Source organism: Danio rerio, chromosome 25 (genome assembly GCF_049306965.1).
Source record: "Danio rerio strain Tuebingen ecotype United States chromosome 25, GRCz12tu, whole genome shotgun sequence".
Lineage (NCBI taxonomy): Eukaryota > Metazoa > Chordata > Actinopteri > Cypriniformes > Danionidae > Danio > Danio rerio.
Genome location: NC_133200.1, coordinates 16,725,083 through 16,741,978, shown reverse-complemented (window position 1 = coordinate 16,741,978; position 16,896 = coordinate 16,725,083). Strand labels below are relative to the sequence as shown.

Genomic DNA, 16,896 nt, shown 5'->3' with positions numbered 1-16,896 from the left:
GTAGCAGTTACGATATTATTCATGGCGCCATTTTAGTATTTGTCTCCCTCTAGTGCTTACACTGTACAATTACATTCCAATCTATTAACTGCAGGTTCTTTTAATTCCAGTATGGGGAAGAATTTAAGACATTCCCTTTTATAGTCAAATAATGATGAGATGTGCTTTTAATACAACGTTTCAGGCATTATTAAGATAAGTAAGAGCTAAAATTGATAGAGAGATAACTGGAACCCAAAACATGTAGTCACATCAACTTTTATTGTAAAGATTTATTCCAAAATAGCAGAATATTGCAGAGGAAGGGTGAAAGGAAAGTGAAAAAAAGATAAACAGACTGAGACAGAAAATTAAATGAAGAAAAATCCACACTTGACTTTGGCAAGACCTTTTGAAGCTAAATATATCAAAATTAAACAATAAAAGTAAGAAACGTCTAACTGAAATGCCTTCTTTCCCTACATAGGAGTTAATATTTTACATTAGTCTCTTATACATCTAATAACGCAATAAAAAATGGCAATCTATTTTCTCAAAGTTAATATATCACGATTTATAAAACAACCCCCCTCCCACAAAAAAAGTTTAATGGTTATGCTTAGCTGTGCTTATACAATGTTAAACTACCCATAGGCATCATCCTAAGCCTGCATTCAACTAAATCTTCTGACAATTGAGGAAAAGGAATCGTCCTTCCTCACCCAAACACTTGTTGTCCGGATCAATTGTGCATTGATTTGTGAGTGACCCACCTTGATTGCGCTCAATAAACGCAGCCCCGGATTAGAAACTGAAATGCTGACAGTAAACACAGCTTTCCTTTACAAACAGTATGATGTTGCATCCAAACCGCTTGGATGCAAAAGAAAACCATTTACAGGAATGCTATGTGTCTAAATATGTTTGTTTTGTGCATAATGAATGATGGAAAGAAGTGCACATGGATATCGTTGGTACTGAAAAGTGTTGGTTATACATTGATACAGTATATAAGACCGTTAGGAAGGCATCTAAAACTAAACACGGATAACAGGCCTGGTCCACGTGTGTGTTACTCTAATATCCTACAAGCTGTAACTGGAGCACAGACCCCTCAGCCGTTTCTGGAAACCCTGGGTTAAAACTACATCCTTTTTGCCCTATTCAGCTTCTGGATGAGCTGCATCTGCGTGTGCTGGCATGTGTATGTGTGTGTATGTGTATTACAGTGATAAAGAGTCACTTTTAGCATGGGTGTACGTTGCACGCACGGATCTCCTTCTTGTTTTTGCAGTGGTTGTGCTGTGAGGATTTGCCCTTTTTCTTTATGGTCATCACTCGCTCTTGAGTCCCCCCATCACATGGTTTAGTACACTCCGTCCAGCTGGACCAAGGGCGTATTGGACAGACTACTGAAAGAGAGTAAAAGAAAATCAAGTTGGGTTCAAGTACACATGAAACAACAATTTTTGAGCGGAGCAAAAACATTCGTCATGAAAAATAATGAGATTTATGATGAATGGAATTAACATGTCACTCACTCAGTTATGTCATTTTAAGTGCAAAGGTGACATGGTTTGAGATGTCTTTGACAACTTGATATTACTAAAGGCCCTGTTTACACCAATACTTTTTAGTTTTAAAATGGCATTTTAAAATTAAAACGATCCGCGCCCACTCTTTCGTTTCACCTAGTGTTTCTGAAACGCTATGCGTATGCGTGCGTCTGAGCTCCAGACAGTCAGTGGGTGCTTTGAGCACAGAACCCCAGGTGAGAGCTGTGCATGTCGCACGGTTCATCAAGAATCTACCGCTGGATCTAATCTCACTATATTTGTTAAACGTGATATTTAATTCATCTTGTAGTCCGTATCTAACAGCATATTCCCTGAATATTCACTGACTGATCTAAAGTTCTCAGATAACGTGTTTTCGCTCAGTGAAAAGATAAGTAATACAGTATATTAATTTATGTAACTGCGTACACTGATTCTGCACATTTGACAGGATTGTTTGTTTATATTGCGTAAACTTATTGTACATTATACTTTTATAATGGCCATTATTGATTATTAAAACTGATATTCAGCAAAAGAGAGGGTATGTTTCGTATTTTTCACTGAAAATGAAAGGATTCAGTAATGTTATAGGCTCAATTTTGTTCTAAATATGCATACAGTAGAGATTAAGGTCATATAAATATCTAGCTACACTCGCTATTTCTGGTGTCTGGTAAGTTGTTAATATAAACATGAAAATAGGCAGTTCCTTATATCATGTTTTCATTTTATTGTTAAAATATTAACAATATAACACAGCCAGGGTGATGTGAATGTTATAAAGTCCGATTCCCTTTGACTGACATGTCCTCGGGAGTTTGTTTCTCCCATCAAACTTGCAAAGTATGAACCTACAAGGAAAGGATGTAAGACTGAACTTTGTTTGAGCTACTCAATACCGAGGAAAAGGCCCCAATCAGATAGGCGATTGTGTATCTCTTTGTTTTCAGATGTCTCTGTTTTCCTCCATCCACACTGAGATAGAGCAGCAGCGTTTTAAAATTAAAATAGCCTCTTTAGCATTTTCAAAAAGCTTTGTTTTTGTTGCTTGAAAACTCCGGGGTAGTATAGACGGAAGGCATAACTTATGTGTTTTAAAATGAAAACCTATTAGTGTAAACAAGGCCTATAGGAGCACGACTTGTCATAAATCTGTCATAAACATGAGTGTCATGAGGCCATTGTAATTGTGCCATGAATATTGTTCTGTGTACTTTTTTCAGTGGAACAAATTAAATTTGTCATAAAATTTTCATAACTTTGTCATAAACAAAAGTTATTGTTTGAAAGTTTTTGACAAGTTGTGTGGAAACAGTAAAAATGAATTAATTGTATCTTTTATAATCACACTTGATAAAAATAGTCTGCAAGAACATTTTGATTGACATTCTCCCTTTGTACATGTAATCAGAGGAGAAAAGCTTAGCTCATTAGTGCCCATCTCTTCCTCATTAGCATAAAAAGCCCTGAGTAAGAAGCAAGAGTTTTGACTCTGCTGTATACGTCTGCCTTATTTTGAACAGAACACAATCTCATTTGAATTTAAAGTGACAGTCCAAATAATAGACCAAAGTGTAAAAGAGGCAATTTCAAAGAGTTATAAATAATTATTTGTGTGGTATTTTTAGCTGAAACTTCACATACACACTATAGGGACATCAGAAACTTATTTTACATCTTGTAAAAAGGGACATAATAGGTCTCCTTTAATGAAAGGGATTTTTCATTATTTGGATCAACTGATTCTTATTATTTAGACATTCTAAAGGTTTGACCTGGGTTTGAATAAAATCTGAAAGGTTAAGGAATTCAAAATAGATCACTATGTTGGCTTGCTTCAAATTAAACCGCATTAAAAAATATGAAAAAAAAAAAGTATACATTTTTTCACATTTTGTGTACACAAGTTTACATTTCCGGGTTTCTCAGCAGTGGAAGTTGTGACAATTGGGTAAACTTAAATGTGCAGTGAATAGAAGATTTTTTTTTTTTACTTTTTGCTCAGATAATAACAGAAAAACCCAACAGTGTTATCATAAGACTTTCAGAAAAAGAAAAAAAAGTGTGAGTGATAATGGGGGCCGGAAGAGAGAGCAATGTCAAATTTACTGCAAAGATGATATAATTCAAATGTAGCTTTCTAAATGTACATATGTTTATTTGAAACATTTATTTATTTAAGTCCTGCTTCCAGTAATGATGTGTTGACAGAGTGGCTAAACCTCCAACAAGTAAACAATTAAAGAGAAAATAGGATTGGACCTGTGCTCTCCTCTGCCACAGACTCCCGGCTCTGCTTGGCTCTCCTCCTGTCTGAAACCTCCTGTCTCTTCCTCTTCTCGCTGGCCCGGGAGCCTCTCGAGCACTTGCGGATCTTGCATTTCTTCCTCTGGACCGTCTCAGGACAGGGCAGACCTCCAAACTGAGGCTCCAGCTTGACCATGCGAGAGCGGATCATGTGCCCCTTCCCACAGGACTTGTTGCACTCGGACCAGGCTGACCACTCTGACAGCATGCAGTCTGTAGCTGGAGGAGAAATGAAAGAAACAGGCTTGTCAAGTTGTGACACGCAATATGTAATACTGTTTTCAGTTCAAAGGCCTCAACTCATTTAAATTGAGAAAAATCTCAATAGTCGTTTTTCATAACACACAATAAAGGAAATATTTCACAATATATAAATATTTCTATAAAAGATGAAGGACTAACCTTCTGATATTAGGCTTGGAAATAAATGTTACAACCACGATTTTTAATAGTATTAGGGCTGTCACAATTATGACATCTTCCAGGAGATAAACTGTCTAAGAAATGATTGTGATTGTGGCCATTAATTGTCTGTTTTAGGGCTTTAGCATTTAATTGTCCCCATTTTGGGCTTCATCATACTTTTATGTGTACTTTTTTTAAAACTAAAATTCTGCTACAAATTATTGTGAAAAACTGAATCTTTTTTAAATTGTCACTTTGTACTCTTAAATATTATTTAACCGTAATCTGTATATCCCAGAAACAATCAGAACAAACAGGCAAATGACATACATATAAAGGTTTGCATAAAGGTTTTCCTCACCGCGACCCCATAAAATGTCTCACAGGGTCAAAATTGACTGGTATTGCTGTACTTGTGACTACATTTTTTAGTAGTACATGACTCTCTATCTCTCTCTCAAACACACACAGACGTTTTATCACTATTTTTCAATGTTTTCCTATGAGTTGTTTGCTTCTGAACACTACATTTACTATATTTCTCAGTAACAAGCTTCACATATTTAAACTACAGCTATTAATAAAAAACATACTTGCAGTCTCTATCTCTCTCTGTCTATATGTCTGTCTGTCTGTCTCTCTTTTATGATTTTTTCTCTCTTTTATGAATTTATGAGCAATTCCATGCAAATGTCAATCTTGCCATGAAGTTTTCACCAAAATAGTGAAACCCTTTTAAGTTTTTTTTTTTTGTAGGCTTTTACAGTACTGTAAAAATACTCAAAAATGTCTCTGTCAATTTTTTCAAAGAATTATATTTGATTTACCAAAGTCACACAAGTGGCAATTTCACATCTGTCACATCCGTAAAAGAGAGGTGTCACATCCATAACCAAGCTTTTTCCTCATAAATGCAAAAATGTAAAACAAAATAGAATCAATCATGTTTGCTCTATAGTGACCCAACTCTTATCCTTATCTTTACAGACTTACTACAAGGGAATTTCAACTTTCTCTGGAGTCTCCATCAACACACATTTAACCCTCCAGCAAAGCCATAACGAATTGAAAATTAAAGTAAAAATGAACAAGCAATTAAAACTGTCTGGACAGTATTTAGGTTTATGTCTCCCCGTTGTGCCCTCGAAAGGGATTGCAACAATCGCGGGCCATATGCATTAAAGTGCTTTTCAGCCACCAAAAAACTTCCAGTGAAAGGGTGATGTGATTTTTATTTTCATAATGTTCTATTCGTTTAGATTATGTCATTTAATCAAAATGTAGCCAATTAAATAGACCTAAGCATTCATTTCATTGTTCAAGCGTAAAACCAGCAAGCAACTATGCGTTACTCAGCTTAGATTTGGTCCCTCTCTGAATTGAGTTAAAGTTACTGAAGTTGATGAGACAATGAAAGGATTAGTTGGGTGATGATTGAGCACTGATGATGAATACCTGCTGTTAATAAGCAGAAACAAATAAGAGAAACACACAACTATAACTGACTTTGGACACTAGATGAAATCAGCTGAAATATAATACATTGAATATCGCAAAATCTCTGCAGAGGATCATTAAACTACTCCACAAACAGCAGCTTTATTTCTTACCAACCTGCTTGCCCTTATTTAAAGAGGAACCAACTACTCTCTTCATTCATTCATTCATTCATTTTCTTTCAGCTTAGTCCCTTTATTTATCCGGGGTCGCCACAGTGGAATGAACCGCCAACTTATCCAGCAAGTTTTTATGCAGCGGATGCCCTTCCAGCCGCAACCCATCTCTGGGAAACATTCATACACACATTCATACACTACGGACAATTTAGCCTACCCAATTTACCTGTACCACATGTCTTTGGACTGTGGGGGAAACCGGAGCACCCGGATGAAACCCAGGCGAAGGCAGGGGGAAAATGCAAACTCCACACAGAAACGCCAAATGAGCCGAGGTTCGAACCAGCAACCCAGCGACCTTCTAGCTGTGAGGCGACAGCACTATCTACTGCGCCACTGCCTCGCCTCCAACTAGTCTCTGAATTGAGTAAACTTAACTTCCTTAATCCTTTTTTTTTAAAGATTTTGCTGAGTGAGTGCTGAAAATCCATTGATAACTACTGTGGAAAAATACAGTTCCATATATTTGAAGACATGGAGCAGAGCAATAGAATTTAATGCAGTGATTCTTGTCTGGTGAGAGATTTCCTTTAAATGTACTGTAAACACAGCCAGTTTATAATGGCATAAGTTCACTGGAGTCCCTGTGCATAAGGTTTATTGTAATTACATTAAATAACTGCAGTTTGTTGTCTATTTATTAATAACGAAAGTCCAATAGATGTATTATAGAACTCTGCGACTGTATATTAGTAGTACCACTTGTTCTTTTTTACCATCTGATGAAGTGTTTGGATTCAGAAACTGTGATGTGTGACTTAAAGGGATAGTACACCCAAAAATGAAAATGTAGTCATCATTTTTTTGTTCAAAACAAGTCCAACATAATTTTTTTCTGCTAAACACAAAAAAGATTATTTAAACAGTTAAACTCTGCGGACCGGGTCCGTGACGTCATCGACTTTAGCTTTAAGATTTAAAGGGCTAGCATTGCACCAGACCCCATTAAGTGGTTTCGTTTGAAAGTGTAGAATCTATATTTTCTGCTTATATGCATCACTTTGGTTTTTATTGTACTTTACAAAAGTTATTTACACTTAAATACACAGTATTTTGGAAAGCCGAGCTGGGTGCTAAACATTGGTTCAGTTTCATATTTTTAATATCACACATGTACAAGTTATAGCTCAAATGAAAGCTCTTGTTGGTGCTCATACGGTTCTAGCATTCTTTTTACTAAATTATATTCACATATCAAACAGTTATCAAATGAATCGTGGTGTTTCCATGGCATAAGTGAAAACAATAAATTTATGATCAATAAGCAGCCCCAGATAGCTCAGACACAGGGCCGGAGCAAGCTGAGCTGCCGCTCTAGGCAAAGGACGGTCACGCCGCCCTCAACCCAAAAATGAAAAAAAAAAAAAGGGGGGGGGGGTTTCTGTCGCGGACGCCGCCCTGTCTGCCGCCCTAGGCGCGGATATAATTGAGGGCGCGGGTAGTGTCGGGGACGCTGCCCTCTCTATTCTACTGCACTAGACGCGGATATGATTAAGGGCACAGGTGGTGAGGGTAGTGTCACAGATGCCACCCTCTCTATTCTGCCGCCCAAGACGCGGATATAACTGAGGGCGCAGGTGGTGAGGGTAGTGCCGCAAACGCTGCCCTCTCTACTCTGCCGCCCTAGGCGGCCGCCTAGGTCTCCTCTATGGACGCGGCAGCCCTGCTCAGACAGCTGTCATCTCTTACCTTATGCTGTGTGCTTCAGGGCCATTTCTCCTCTGTTTTTGAGGTGATGTGAATAAGTAATCCTTTTATATGTCTGACTTGGTCCAAACACAGTGAATTATGTTTGATCAAACAAAAGAATAGTGAAATATGAAAACAATGATCGATCCCTGTGGCTTGTACAGCACCTCTCATCAGTTGGAATACAATAACTTTTGCATAGATTATGGTAGAGACATTTTCCTGTGATTACAGACATGTGCAGGAACCACCAAAATTAATTACAGCACCCTAGACCACACAGAACCTAAAAGGTACACTTTCAAATTTGAGTTTATAAAAAAAATACAAAAAGTGCCTCTTTTTTTAGGTGTTTATTATAACACAGACGACATATACAGTTTTTTTACACACCTTTAAAAGTGTTTTATGAAAATTCAAAGGGTTTTCTTTAAAATGGTACCAAATTTTTGCATTTACACCTCTGAGTGTGGATTTGGGAAGCTTTTAAATTTGGGTTGCTAAATCAAGGCGGAAATCCCAAAATAGCAGCAGAGTTTAACTGGTTAAAAAAAGAATTACTATTGAAAACAATAACGATAGCCATTGACCTCCATAGCAGAAAAAGAAAATACTAAGGAAGTCAATGGCTACCGGTTTCCAACATTTTTTCAAAATATCTTCTTTTGTATTTAACAGAAAAGCAGAAACTCAACAAGGTTTGGAACAAATGTCCCTTTAAAAAGCGTATTGAAAAAGAAGACATTAATTTGAGTGATACTGTTAATATTACTCACGGCATTCGGGAAGCATGCACTTCTCCACCTGCTCCAGCTCATCTGGACACTGGCCGGGCTTAACGGGTGTCTTTAGCATGCGCTGACGGGTTCTCATGCCCACACCGCAGGACACACTGCACTCACCCCAGTCTGACCATGGCGACAGCATACACACCACCGCATCTGTACACACATAAGGGATGCAACATTTTACAGGTTATAAAGAGTTACTGCGTATATACTTAGAGTGCTAGTGGACACTATCTAGTGCATTCTACAATTGTAGTCCTTTTTTTAGATATATGATGGATATTTTATGTCTACATTACTTAGTGGATACGAATATTTCTATTTACAAAAGAAATCATTTGATGAAGCACATCATATATACTCAGAGATCTGCTATTATACATGGCCTATCACATATTTGCAAGCTTAAATAAATAATTGAATGTTTTTTTATTTGATGGTTTCTTAAAAAAGTAAAATATAGTTTAATAGTTTTTTTCATGTTTGTTAGCTTCCCCCCACCCCACATTTTTACAGTATAGCCACAAAATTATAATAACATCAAATTAAGATTAATTAATGAATTACTAGAATAACTTTTATGATTAATCCAAAATTCAAAAATGCAAACAATTAATCTAAATCTTTGTATAGTAATGTTGTTGTTTTTTTGCATACACTATAGAGGAGCAATATTTAAATACAATTTTGATTCACCACTCACATTCATGGTTCTCAGAAAAAAAGGCAATAATAATTCAATTTAAATAATAATTATAATAATAAAATAATAATTGTTATCATTACTATTGATACATTGTACTAAAATATGCAACACAAATGTAACAATTAACATATATGACAAATAGCTAATTTTTCATGAAGAATAATAAATAATATAGACTACTAGACTAATATATTGCATATTACCCATTTTATTCACTATAGTAACATATTAATTTATATTATACATTATACACTGCACACTATATTCATTTAAACAGCCACTTTAATAATAATAACAACAACAACAACACTGTTAAATTATAAAGCAATATAATTACACAAATAATATTTTGTTTAATGTATGTGAGCAATTTCACACGAGAAGCAGTGCAGTGTGGCTGTATATCGGCACTGGTAGGAGGAGTGGGTTGGCTCGAGGCTGCAGGCCAAGTTCCTTAGCGTCCCACCAGTGACAATATAAAGCCACATTGCACTGCTACGAGTGTGATATTGCATTTATACAACAGTTCAACGGCATAATCATGTGTGTGTGTATATATATATATATATATATATATATATATATATATATATATATATATATATATATATATATATATATATATATAAATAAATAAATAAAAAATTAAACACGGGGAGTCTCAAAACCCTTTTGTAAGAGGAACTACTTTCTATATATATTATGTTAAAAAATAATGTTTAGACGTTATATTTTTGAATGTTAACAGTGTAAATGATTTATAGATAGTCTATTAAACAGCAGTTCCTTTAGTTATCCGCTAGTTATAATAATAAGGTTTAAATTGGGATAATGTTGACACTTACCACTGTGTTTTTTCAGGTTGGAATTCATGTAAATGTTGCAATGTCAGTTCGATGTACAGCATGCATAGCATTATCAAACTATTCTTGTTGACATCTTGGAGTAAAAACATAAACTGAACTTGAGGCTGAGGGTGACATGGTCCGATAAACTCACTGCACAGACAGCGTGACTGTCCTTCTCAGAACAGCAGAAAGCCATGGCGTGACGGCAGTATAAACTCGCACGGCTTTCTCGAGTCATCATTCCAAGATTCCACCAAATGTAGCAAAGTAAGAGTAAGGATTTTTCTCTAATAATTTACTTGAGTAAAAGTAGACATTTTTAAATGTACTCAAGAAGTACACATTACCCAACAGTTTAATTCAAGTAAATGTAAGGAAGTAAATGTAATTCGTTACTATCCACCTTTGTATGTTGTAATATTTGCAGTAATATTTGTCAAAAGGTAGAGAGTCTCTCTGCTTGTTGCTGACTGTATGTGGGCGGAGTAATACACAAATATGAAAGGTGAAGAGGCCTTTGTGTGATGTTTCTGGCAAAATATTTCATGGCTATCAGCCAATCACATTCAAGAACCAGATAGAATTGTTGTACTTTATAAACATTAATAAATAATTAAACATCTTTACAGTATTGTGTTTTCTGATTATCTACAGTTAAAGTCAGAATTATTATTATCCCCGTTAATTTTCCCCCCAATTTCTGTTTAACAGAGAGCAGATTGTTTTTAACACATTTCTGAACATAGTCATTTTTAATTTTTAATTCATTTTCTCATTTTTAATAACTGATTTATTTTATCTTTGCCATGATGACAGTAAATAATGTTTGACTAGATATTTTACAAGAAACTTCTATACATTTCTATAGACATTTAAAGGCTTAACTAGGTTAATTAGGTTAACTAACTGTTAATAACTGCTTTTATCCTAACCGAAATAAAACAAATAAGGCTTCCTCCAGAAGAAAAATTATTATCAGCCATACTGTGAAAATTTCCTTGCTCTGTTAAACATCACTTGGGAAATATTTAAAAAAAGAAAAAAAATTTTTTAATAACTTAATAACTCTTATTTTAACTGTATTTAGCATAACTCTTTCACTAGTACGTTTAAAGCACTATCCACTACAAGTTCAATCAGACAAGCTTTTAATACCTCCTTTACAAAGCTGAAGGCTGATTATTGAAGGTCACATTATGCAACCACACACAATTGTTTACACCCTGCCATCTCTTTCCTTAAGAACAAATGATCCAGCCAAATTAGCATCAAACTTTGCTCCGAGCACTTACAAAACAGCAAAACACACAAACCTTGATGCCTTAATTCAAACGAGTCCTCATGAACAACTGGTGCAGATCGACCCGCGGCAATGACACGTAGGTCTAATTAGAAATCGACAAGCAGCAAAGAGGAATTTCTGGTAATGAATCAAGCCTGGACCCATGAGAGTGTGTTCGACTTCATACTTACTGCACTCGGGCATCATGCACTTCTCTGCCTCTGCCATCTGCACTCGACAGGGCGAACCGTCCGAGGCGTCCATCTTCATCATGCGTTCTCTCCTCCTCATGCCCAAACCACAGCTTACACTACAGGGCTCCCACTCGCCCCACTCCGTCACCACACAGCTACTGGGTGCTAAAACACACATATACAGTATTGAACAAAATAATTGGTGGCCTTGATATATATGAGCAAAGAAGAACAATTTGTTGTATATTTGTTTATATTTGTTTTTCAATACACTATGGACAAAACTATTGGCACTTACATGATATGTCTAAGAAGTATATTTCCATTTATGTTTCCATTTATTATATACATGCATACAGTTGAAGTCAAAAATATTTTTTATTAGTTTTTTTGCCCAAACACATTTATAATCATACCATTTATCGATGGCATGTTCAGTATGTGCAGGATTTTATTATCAAATATTTAATGCTCATTATTATAGTATTTCTGTACAACATAAAACCATGATATTAATGAAATTTTTTTAAGCCTCTACCATATTTACCATATTTACTTCAGTAGGTCTAATTAAATTGATCAAATAAACGGGCAGCTTTAACGAAGAAACTACTGGCCAATTAAGAAACCCTTTTGTCGGTGACAGCCCAAATTTTGACCTGAAATTCAAGAACACGTTCTGGAGACAAAAAATACTTCCCAGAAAGCCACAACATCATAAGACGTTAATGTTAGGTTAGAATTAGGTTGTGACTGGTGATCAAAATGTAAAGTCCAGCCAGTGTCTGAGGACAACGTTATTTTGACGTCCAACAACGACATCAAATGATATTAATAATTGGTTGATTTTAGGTTGTGTTAGAAAGTGACCAAAATCCAACATCTGATAGATGTCATAGTGGTAACGTCCACACAACGTCAAGGTTTAACATGATTAGACGCTGATATTTGATTGATTTTAGACTGATTTTAGGTTGAACGTTGGCCATTGACATCGGCCTGACGTTGGGTTCTGATGTCAACCCAGTTTTCATTTCCAAACAAAATCCAACATCACCACGACATTGTGGTACGTCAATATGATGTCATGCTGACATCTTGTCCTGGCAGGGTTATTTTATTGTAAATACTTCCTTGTAAAAAGGTCAAAATTGAGGCCAAAAATTTGACCCCTGTAAATGAAGTCAAATGGAGATGTTTTGAATCTGCATGAATAAAGTGTGTGACTTAGGTTATCATTTTAAAATGCCTTTTCAGAATAGAAATGCTCTTCATCCTGAAATTCCTGCATTCCATTCATGCTCACTTGGCATGCACATATTTTACCAGCATCCATATTTGCAGGTTACTGGTTGCACAATGGTAAATATGAGACTGGCTTGATAAATTAAAGAACGATATGCAATAATCTAAAAGACGATTTTAAAGATTGTGTTTTGGTCATCTGCTTTGGTTATTCTCCCACCAAATAAAATTTCCCTGGAGTCACAAAACATATTTCACCTTTAGATGAATGTAACTTCATTTGTTTATATAGATGTAAATAGTGGCTGGCAGAACCACTAGGTGAAACTAGTGTGAAATATATAATATTCTGATGTAAGCATCTCTAGTACATAAAAATGGCATTGCACTTTGCTGTTACTTTCACTTTTACAGATGAACTTTTGTTTTGGCTTTATTTGAATTTTTAATGACTGAACAGCGTTTGTTGTAAAATTTTGTTTCAACCAAACTGGGCCATAGTTCACCAAAATGTTGATACCCTGACCTAAACCCTTACGAAAACGAGGAGAAAGAGCAACCACATGGACCAGAGAACCCATAGGATCTGGAGAGATTCTGTGTTGAATGTCTGTTGAATGTCTAATGCTCCACACACTTCATCAAGCAATTTACAAGAAGATGTAGAGCTATTATCAAGGCAAAGCTTGCAAAAACTAGTAAACAAAAGGGTGCGAATGGTTTTGACCAATGTGTATTGGAGAAAAAATACTGACATACTCAACAGCATATTTTTTCACAGCATTTCTTGCTCACAATTACCAAGACTGCCAATCTCTTTGACCGAAACTGTGCATGATATCATGAACGTAACATAATGTAAGACTTACAGCAGTCGTCATTGACCACACACTTCTCTGTCTCCTCTGTTGGCAGTGTGCAGCTGGATCCGTCCTCTGGGAACTGCTTGACGTACCTCTCTCTGGACCTCATGCCCATCCCGCATGAAGCGCTGCAGGGTGACCAGCTGATCCACTCAGACATCATACAAGTAGAGGCCTCTAGAAGACAGAACACAGCCATAGACTAGTGAGCTACTTTTGTATGACACCAAATTTAATTAGTTAACTTAAAACTAAGAGTGGTCGGCACGGTGGCTCGGTGGCTTCTCAAAGCAAGAAGGTCCCTGGTTCGAGTCCCAGCTAGGCCAGTTGGCATTTCTGTGTGGAGTTTGCATGTTCTTCCCGTGTTCAAGTAGGTTTCCTCTCGGTGCTCTGGTTTCCCCCACATTCTAAAGACATGCGCTATAGGTGAATTAAATAAACCAAATTGAGCATAGTGTATGAGTGCATGTGTGAATGTGAGAGTATATTGGTGTCGCTGTGGCGACCTCTGATGAATAACCCAGGTAGCAAAAAATTCTGGCCCAGATTTGGCATAAATCTGGCAAAGCAGGCATTCATTCGACACTGGCATTCAGCTTGTGGGCTGTTTTGGCAGAGGTGACACCATTTTAAAGGAGACACACAATACTTGGGCCAGATGTAAAATGTAGTATTTGGCCCAGATGTTAATAATTGATATGCAGGCCATTTAAGTTTGGCCAATCTTGACCCACTTTTAAAATACATGTTTATTTTATTCCCCCAATTGGGTCGCTTCCAGAAAAAGTACGCCCATAGCATGCCTAAAGCGCAATGAAACATAGGTTTATCAATTTCTGGTTGAGTTCAGGCTCAGTTATGCATTATTAACTTGGATGAGACTTGGCCCAGATACTGTATAGTCCATGTTTGGCCCTTGTCTGGAAGCCAGACTTGGTCCAGTCATGTACCGTAATTCACTGTGGCATGCGGGCCAAGCAAAAGCTGACTGTGTGGGCCAGAGCTGAGCCAGAGATATTTTTACTGTGAGAAGGGACTACGCCGAAGGAGCATGAACGAATGGCAACAAACTATTGTACCTGTTCACAATATCACGTTTGGACACTGTACATGCTACAATGTGACTATTGTGGATGTGTATGCTGCGATGTCGATGCTAAAACGATATATTGTGCAGCCCTAAAGCATATATTGAAAATGGTTAACTTTTACATTGCTACTCATGCATTACAAACACCTCCTCCTGGCCAATGACTTCATTATCAGTGCAAACATCAATCTGTGTGACATTCCCTCTCCACTGTTCTACTGTACAGTACATACAGCACTCTGAAGCATTGAGCAGCTTCTCTAATCCTCTGGTTCTTCACATAAGCTTCCAGTCCACCTCTGTACCCTACCACCCTCTCCAGCTCATCCTTCATATCTTCCACCTCTATAAAGCGCTGACAGATGTGATCAAACTGACCGATCGCCGCATCCTTTATCTCACCTCGGCCGCTCCAATTATCTCTAAGGCAGAGCTTGTAAATAGATTTGTTATCAGCTGGGATGGATGAACTCGGGTCGGCTCTCCATAGATTTGTCTCGGGTGCTGCAGAATCGCAGGCCTCCATTTGGGAGCACGAGCTAATAAAGCAGAACTAAGTGAATCATTAATAAGAGCTGTAAATAAACGTGGCCCTGACGGGGCCCCCCTCCGGAGACCCCCTGGTGTCGGTCTGTCAATGGGATGCCGGATTATCAATCAATGCGCAACCCTTAACGGCTCATTAATTAAAAACAAAAGAGAGTCGAAGCGAAGCAATGCAGGCAGTATTAATCAATAGTGCGCGCGGGTAAGAAACAACAGACTCCACTGCTTGTCGGGATGAAGACGTGATGTGGGAAAACAGGTGGATCAGAGGATGGAGAGGAGGTGTGGATGAGACAGATACGCTGAGAGATGGAGAAAAAATGCGAAAGTCAGAACGCAGACAAGAGACGAGAGAGCCAACATCACAGGAGCTGCGCAGTTTTTGTTCTGGGAAGTTTTCGTGGTTATTTTGGCTTATTTGTATTGTGATTTGTTAGAACAATTCACGTATTTGTTGTTTTGATAGCAAGATTAAACAAACATGAGGAATTCAAAGTAAACAACAGATCTCAAGCAGAACTGCGGCAGCTACAGACTAGTGACTTTTGTTTCAAAATGAAGTCATGTTCCGAGCGGTAAAAAAACCCACTGCTTTTTAAGGACATTCGAAGCTTATTCTGTTTAAAGGGGACCTGTTATGTAAAAATCATTTTTATAAAGGGGTTAAACACAGTTGTGTCGCAACTGTATGTAAATATAACCAGCTTCTAAAATTAAACATTAATTAATTCTATTTTTAAGAATCACACTTGATAAAAACTGCCTGCAGAAACATTTTGATTGACATTCTCCCTTTGTACGCATCATTAGAGGGAGAAAGCTCCACCCATTAGTGACCATCTCTCCCTCATTAGCATAGAGCATTAGTCTTGTTTTTGAATCTGCCACTATGCTGACACATAAACATTTGTAGCTCTGGCCTCTTTTGAAACGAGCACAATCTCATTTAAATTTAAAGCAACAGTCACCAAAATGGTACAAACCATTCGAAATTCAAAGATTATTCTGTTTAAAGGGCACCTACTATGCTAAAATCACTTTTATGAGGCAGTTAAACACAGTTGTGTGGCAACAGTCTGTGAATAAAACCATCTCCTAGTTGTAAAAATTATTAGTTATATTTTTTATAATCACACTTGATAAAAACAGCCTGCAGAAACACTTTGACTGACATTCTCCCATTGCACGTGTCATTAGAGGGGGAAAGCTCAGCCCATTAGTGATAATCTGTCCCTCAATAGCATAAAACCAAATCTAAACTGTATTTGTCACATACAGAGTCATACACAGTATGATATGAAGTAAAAGGCCTACACATTTATTTTGGCTAAAATAATAACAAAAAAAAAATAACAATAAGAATTTACATTTTGGAGAGGTATAAATGCAACAGAAAATAAAAGCAAATATAAAATATTTAAACACTTTTGACTTTGAATATAGAATAGAACGTTAGTCTTGTTTTTGAATCTGCCACTATGCTGACAAACAGGCATTTGTAGCTCTGCCCTCTTTTGAAACTAATTTAAAGCATCAGTCACCAAAATGACACAATTAGGATAAAAGAGACGGAGAGAGGGCAAAACGCACAAGGGCTGCGCAGTTTTTGTTCTAGGAGGTTTCCGTGGTTATTGTGAATTGTTTGTATTGCGATTTGTTAGAACAACTCACATGTTTTGATAGCAAGATTAAACATGAAGAATTCAAAGTAAACAACAG

General features: G+C 36.9%; 1 protein-coding gene across 2 annotated transcripts in view; it reads right to left on the bottom strand.

Moving 5' to 3' along the window:
• Positions 1-242: 242 nt before the first annotated feature.
• The window catches only part of spon1b (spondin 1b), a 153,355-nt gene continuing 136,701 nt past the window's right edge, over positions 243-16,896 (bottom strand). The window contains exons 12-16 of one of the 2 annotated variants that reach the window (XM_005174346.5): positions 13,548-13,718; positions 11,431-11,598; positions 8,392-8,556; positions 3,801-4,064; positions 243-1,391 (exon numbers count right to left, since the gene is read on the bottom strand). In XM_005174346.5, coding sequence (XP_005174403.1) covers positions 1,225-1,391; positions 3,801-4,064; positions 8,392-8,556; positions 11,431-11,598; positions 13,548-13,718 — 935 coding nt within the window. In that variant the 3' untranslated portion in view covers positions 243-1,224. 2 annotated transcript variants of the gene reach the window in all.